We start from the raw sequence: 6,919 nt of genomic DNA on the forward strand, positions 1-6,919 counted from the left end.
CGGTTCCCGGCCGGTCCCAGCCGCCCCAGGGCAGCAGAGAGCTCGAGGCCCGCAGAGCGGCCGCGGCCACACGCTTAAGCCAGGGCGGAGGCAGGAGTCAGGAATGGAGGACTGAAGCAGAGTCTTAGGAAAAAAGGGTGTGTGGTGGGAAAGGTGGGGGTTTTTTTTGGTCTTTGTTTCTCACCATCCAACTCTATTCTACATGGCAAGGAGTGCAACTAATTTCCCCCCCCAAGTTGAGTCTGTTTTGCCTATGATGGTGACCGGTACGCGATGTCCCTGTTTTTATCTCGACCCACAAGCTTTTTCATCTTATTTTTCTCCTCCTGTTCTGATGAAGGGGAATGAGCAAGCAGCCAGGCGGGCATCTGGCTGCTGGCCAACGTCAGCCCACCATGCTTTTCAACCTTCCACAAAAACCAATTACTGCCTGTTTGAACAGGCTGCTGCTCTGGAAAAGTTGGAGGAGCTAAGCTTGCTGAGCTCCTGGCTTCCCTTCCCCCAGCCTCCAAAAAGCAAGAGCTTTTCAGGTTTTACTTGGGGGGGGGTGTGTGTGGGGTGTGTGTGAGGGTGGGGGAAGGACCTTTTCCTCAGATCAATTCCACAACTACCAGTTTTTATCCAGAACTAACAAACATTCTGAATACAGACAGCACACGAAAGTCTGTGGATTTTGAGAAACTTCTTTGAGTGACGGATGACAGCCGAGACAATCCTATCACAGCTAATAAAAGAATTTATTGTAAACATACGTATCTTACACAATTATACAGTATAATACAGATAACATGAAGGATTTAAACACTTAGCATTACAAATAGGTGCAATATTTGTAAAGAGATCTTTAACTTGTATCAAGACTCTTTAGAAAGCCAGAGAAATATACCGTAACATTTCAACACACCTTATCATCTGTAGCATTCCACACACCTGAACGGGTGCATGAAATTCCACAACCTCTAACTTATCTCCAAGCAATTCCCACAGGAACTTCTCACCAACAAATTTTTCTCTCACCACTGTTAAAAATTCAAAGAACTTGTTGCAAACATTTCCTATGTCTGAAGGACTAAACAAACGTGTTATTTTCTATCTGCTTTTAACAGATTTTATTTTTCTTCAGCAAACCTAATATATTATTATTATAGCGTCTCCTAGAAGAATAACCTGTGGCTGCTCAGAAATGTAGCAATAGGTCTACACTGCAAGAACATCATTAAGAACAAGGGGCATTTACCTGCCTGCTTCAGGACTCGTTCTGAAACTCCATTCCTCACAGAAAAGCAGGACACAGGCACAGAAGCCACAATTTGCAAACAGATGCCCAAAGATGAGCTCCTGTATCCTCAAGAGCCACTCCGGGCGTATCAAAATCCCAGAAACTAAGCCCACAAGAGACGGGGGCTGGAAATGCATGTATCATTGCAGGAGATCATAGCATGACTGAGTTTGCCCAAAAGGCTGTTACCACACAACCTGCAGGCTGTCGTAGCAATAGTGACAGATATCTTGAAAATGCCCTTCTCTTTTGTAAAAGCTGCATACAGGGGTGCATGAAAGCAGTATGGACTTTGAGTTCACTACAGCCTACAAAAAGTGTGGGGCCTGCAGTTCCCCAGCTACCTGGATTCCTCTCGACTCTCGACACTGAGCTCAAACATAATCACTGCTGCTTGACTCCTTCACTCTGACCTCAGCTGAAAAACTAATGTCAAGGCTAAGCTGTGCACTTTACTTGTGCAGGCAATCCTGCACTCAGCTCACTCGAACAAGCCAGGATTATCTTTTGAATCCAGAGCATTCGAAACGCCCTTTCTAGGGGGCATTTAAGTCCTTCTCTAAACGCTTGTTTGGATTTCATCCATTGGTCCCATTTCCTAGATTCAAGGGCCAGTTCTGCCACTCTTATTCAAGCAAACTGTAACTCCCTGTTAGCTCTGATGGACTGAGGGGGGCTTATCTGCAGACCCTAGTTTTATTTAAGGTGGAGAAGACAGGCAGCATCTCATCTGAGGTACACCATACCTTCTTCAGTTTAGGGACTGCATCAAACCTATGCTACTCTCCTTGGAAGCCTGAAGCCACCCTCTAACTGAACCCTCTTCCACAGTTCCTGCACACTACTGGAGTTACCATCACCTGTCTTCTAGCCCAAAAAAAGCACCAAAAGGTAACAATTTGAAGATTTCTGTTCCTACCCCAGGCCAGGAAAGATAACTTGTAGTTTAATGTTTATAAAAGGCTTTGTATTGTCAAAGCACGGCACCAACAAGAGCAAGGCCTCAGTACACCCCTGTGAGGTAGGTATCCTGTTCCCCATGCTCAGAGATGGGGAAACTGAGGCACAGAGTGATAAAATCAAAGGCCATGCAGCAGATCAGAGACCCAGCTGAGATCAGCACATTGGAGGTTCTGGCTGTTTGACCCATGCTCCACCCCCATGACAGCACTGCCTCACAAAACAAGCACCCTGAAAGCATGACAGTCCAACAGGAGTCCCACCAACTTTACAATGGCTTATTCACACTACTGGCAAGCACCCATGGGACAGGACAAAGGGGTGGTGGATGTCGGGTGGTCAGGTGTTGTCAGCGAAGCCTTCTTCAGCAAGGTGTTGATAGCCAGGCTGCAGACACGTCTCCTACACCAGTGATGTTCCTGAGACAGGTAAGTGCTGGGGTTAGTAGCAGAACTTGTTCCTGCAGTCAAGACACCAGAGGAGCTCCCCACAAGCAGCAAATCTCTGGTTTTCTGATCCTATCAGGCCTCTCTGTGTTGAGCAGAACTTAAGCCAAAATGGTGCAGCTCCCACAGCACTTTGCAATCCAAGCTGATCATTAGTGAATGCTGTCAAAACATCAAGACTTACACAACACAGCTGGTCACCCGCCCTCCAGCACACTCCAAAACCTTCTGGCAGCCTGGGGAGGCACTCACTGGGCAAGCAAAGGGTTTCAGCCAGTCCAAGCCCACAAATATCTGGGAATATCTGTCCTTGCTCCTCTCCTTTCCCATGCAGGACAAGTGGTCAGTCAAATCTTACCAGGCCTGACCATGGTTTGTTCATTTTGACTGAGCATGTGCCAATCTACCCTTTCTGAGGTGACTAAGAAAGGTGACATCTGACACCTCCTCTAGAGAGGGAAGGAATCTGGTTAGGTGACAGCTGAGTAAGCTCATGATAAGCCTATCCAGCTGTGTTCTCAGTCACATACCTCACACTCAAACAGGACTGCCAGAATGTGTTACAGGCATCAGCCTTCTGCTCCCCCACACCCAAACCTAACCAACCCACCCATCTACTCAAACGGCCCACCCTTAAAAGCTGCCTCTGACTTTTTTTCATTTTCAGAGTGCCAAAGCAACTGTTCTGCCCACTGCATGGGGAAATCAACTCTTATGTAGACTGCACCAAAAAGAGCAATTTCTTTTCTTAAAAAAAATGTTCAATCTCATCAATACAGCTGTCTCAGAGGGACCAGGCCTGTGGAGTCTCTCACAGCTAGCAACTTGATGCAGACTGACAATGTTTGTTCAGCCACTGAACATACACTTACCAAGTAAACACTGACATTTAACAACTTGATTTGGAAAAGAGCATCATTTTGTTGCATTAAGGTGCATCTTTAATTGGAGGTAACAATCTAGTAGCCCAATGTTATAAATGTATATAATAGTGTCCTACAGAGATAATGGATTTGTCAACCCAACTTCAGTCATAAATCCACCTTTCCTGTAGCATCTTCTCTGCTCTATTTCATTGTTCCTCATTTAGTATCTTCATATGTTTGTTTGTGAGGAAGTCAAGAAAGGGAATATTACAGATGGCTTTGTGAATATTCATCACTGTGATCTCTCTTGGAGTCCTGCAGGGAATGCATCAGAGATGCTATTATAATACATAAAGCGACATGTGTCCATAAAGCATCAAGTCAATAAATTTACGGGGCGAGGGAAGAAAAAAGATCAATCAAAAAAAAAAAAAAAGGATAAAAGAGCAGGTGTTAGAGCAACACAGGAAAAACATTAAAATGTCACAGCACACAAAAAGCCACTCAGATGACTTGAGGAAACATCTTGGGCACTGGGTCAGGAAAATCAAGTGCTGAAGTATTAATTCTTGAACTTCTATAGCACAGACTATGAGTACATATTTCTATATATAACATATACATATATTATATAAATATTTATATATCGCATACCAGTAAATATTTAAACTAAGCATTTTCTCATAGTGTGGGGTTTGGGATTTTTTCCAATTTCAAGCTATCCCAAATCAGTGCTGAACAGAAATCAAAATGTGGCCTAAATGTTACCATAAAACTCACTCAGTACCTGAGCCAGAAAAGAGTGTACCAGTAAAATAAAGAAGAGATGATTTAGATTAAGTTCTATATGGTCATGAGAAAGTTGTCTCCATGGTAACCCAAGATGGACAAGAGTGAGAAGGTTCTTCTAACACGGCTCAGTAGAAACAGGTCACCTGCCTTTGAGTGTGGCGACACCAGAGGATCCTGCCTTGGTTTTTAATGTTGTCTATGTTACCACTATGAAGCTAAGAGATGACAAACCCCCTCATAGGACTTGGATCTTTCCAGAATATAGTTCATAAAGTCCTTCACTCACATGGTCTGAGCTAATCTGACCACACTCCTCAAGCAGTTCAGCCCTTAGTGCTGGCATAAGTGGTCTAAGAGGAAACAAGCTGCTGTACCTGTTGTGAGGAGCTGTCTGGTATGCCACAGCCAGTGCCTGCCGCAGGATATCACTCATAAGCTGCTCAGTGGCCTATGGCAAAAGACAACATTAGGAGACAGCATTATGAAAAGAGGAAAGGAACATGCTATTTGCTTGTGTATCAGTGTAAGGGCAGCTGACATCCTGGCTCACTTCCATCCTGTACTCGATCAGCAAGGGACAGTTCAAGATGCCCAAGTGAGTTTTACTGGCACAGTAGTAAGAACTGAGTATTTAACAGAAAGAAAGAGACCTACAGGTGCACAGAGCTAATACTTGCAACTGCCCAGTCTGGTTTCTCTCTGAGCCTGCAGAGCACTATGTGCACGGCAAGGTGGATCCAATGTTCCAAAGCTCATGCTTCAAAGAACATTTTAGGGCCCTGCCTCCCACACACCAGAGCTTGTTTTGTACATGGCAGATTCCAGATATTCTCCTGGGAGCTGGTATAGGCTTGTTAGTCAGTCCCTGTGGTCGCCAGACTTCTGTCAAGATGCTTCTACAAAAACCTCCCAGCCTGGACAGCAAGCAGACAGCAGCCGTATGTCCTACACACTTGGCTTAATCAAGGTTCAATCAAAAGCTAATCAAGGTTCTTGGCTTTCTGTGCCTGTATCAAGACTAGAGCAGAGGTTTCTGGGACGTTCAGTCAGGAAAGCTGGCATAACTCTACAATTATAACAGATTGTAACTATCAGATTGCTCCACGTCTACAAATGGATGTATCTGTATCTGAGTTCAGCTATAAGTAACAGAGAGCACAGCACAAGTGTGCAGGCATGTGCATGTGTGACCTGGAATTAGCTTTTGTAAAACTGATCTTCTGATAAGCAGCAGTCTGTATAAACAACCCCAAAAATTGTCTTTAGCTTGAAATACGGCAGAGCACTGCTGAAAATAATCTGTGTTAGCCTTCAGTCCAAACCAAAGAACTTCAATTCCATGCTGTTCAAAGCTTTGGTAAGAAACAGTCTCTGTCTTTCCAAAATTGGTTATGATAGATAAACGGTTTCTCGTACAAGGCAGAACTGCTGCTGTCTGCAGGAATCGATCAGCCTCCCAGTAGAGCCAATCCAGGCAAAAAGGAACTGAACAGTATTTAGAAAGAAATCGCTAACCTCTTACAAAATAATCAAGTCTTACAGAACTCTGGCGGATTCCCCCCTCCAGTTCTGAAGAGTAGGATAAAGTAAGAGGTACTTTCAAAATTACAGAATGAGTCAGTATCTTGCTGGAGGTGAGAATCTGCAAATCACTCTTCTGTATCCAAGCCAACAAATCGGTTAGAAAGCTGGAAACCCACACAGAAGTATATGACACTCTTTGGTCAGCTATGTATCTTGCACAGCGATAGACATCAGACTCCACATCTCCTGATTTGATAAATGCATATTAATAAGGATATGCAATCTTTTTTTCTACATTACTGGATTAATACAGTTACAGAAAAGTTCATAATGTGAAAACATTTCTTACCTTTAAAATCATATCTTCTATTACTGATGCATAAACATTCTTTTGTACCTCAGCAGGCTGAAAAGAAATCCCTATCTATAAAATACAAGAGAAAAAAAATTAATACACCAAATAACACAAACCACATTTTACTACAGATGGGAGGAGAGTAAGACAACAGAAACAATGTATTTGCAAAGGGTAGTTAAAAAACAAGCAAGCAGACACTGCAGGACTTTCAAGCAGTATAATCTCAAGCTTAATTAAAAAAAAAAAAAAATCTGGAGAAAATGAAGTTTGACCATTAGAACAGCCTGCAGAAATGCCTCTAAAACACAGAAGAAACAAAAGCAGGTTTTAATTTTTGTTTCAGGAAGTCCACAGAAAAAACAGGCTGCATTGGGTATCTTTGGATTGAGAATGAAAGCTCCATTTTAAAACTGTACATTTATTCAATCCACCTATTCATCTCTTCCTTGCACCTAACTATGGCAACTGAAACCACTTTAAATAGTACTCCTGGCACAGAAGTTCTCCATCAAGACAGTGTCTCATCCCCCAGTCACACTCATCATGCTTGTGCCCTTGCCACCTACATAGCAAGAGACTAGATACACTGCAGAACCTTGCAGCTTGATGGCATCTGAGGTGGATCCGACAACTGCTGCGTGCAAACCTGTCCCACAACTCCCGTCTCATTGCTGGTACAATGGCAAGCACTCTT

The 6,919-nt window shown here is 43.5% G+C and overlaps 1 protein-coding gene across 1 annotated transcript in view; it reads right to left on the reverse strand.

Moving 5' to 3' along the window:
- Positions 1-3,443: 3,443 nt before the first annotated feature.
- YEATS2 (YEATS domain containing 2) overlaps positions 3,444-6,919 on the reverse strand; it is a 48,048-nt gene continuing 44,572 nt past the window's right edge. The window contains exons 28-30 of the mRNA XM_010293938.1: positions 6,217-6,291; positions 4,718-4,791; positions 3,444-3,866 (exon numbers count right to left, since the gene is read on the reverse strand). Of these exons, the coding sequence (XP_010292240.1) occupies positions 3,758-3,866; positions 4,718-4,791; positions 6,217-6,291 (258 nt within the window). The 3' untranslated portion in view covers positions 3,444-3,757. The remainder of the gene's footprint in view (positions 3,867-4,717; positions 4,792-6,216; positions 6,292-6,919) is intronic.

Source organism: Phaethon lepturus, unplaced genomic scaffold, assembly GCF_000687285.1.
Source record: "Phaethon lepturus isolate BGI_N335 unplaced genomic scaffold, ASM68728v1 scaffold10819, whole genome shotgun sequence".
NCBI lineage: Eukaryota > Metazoa > Chordata > Aves > Phaethontiformes > Phaethontidae > Phaethon > Phaethon lepturus.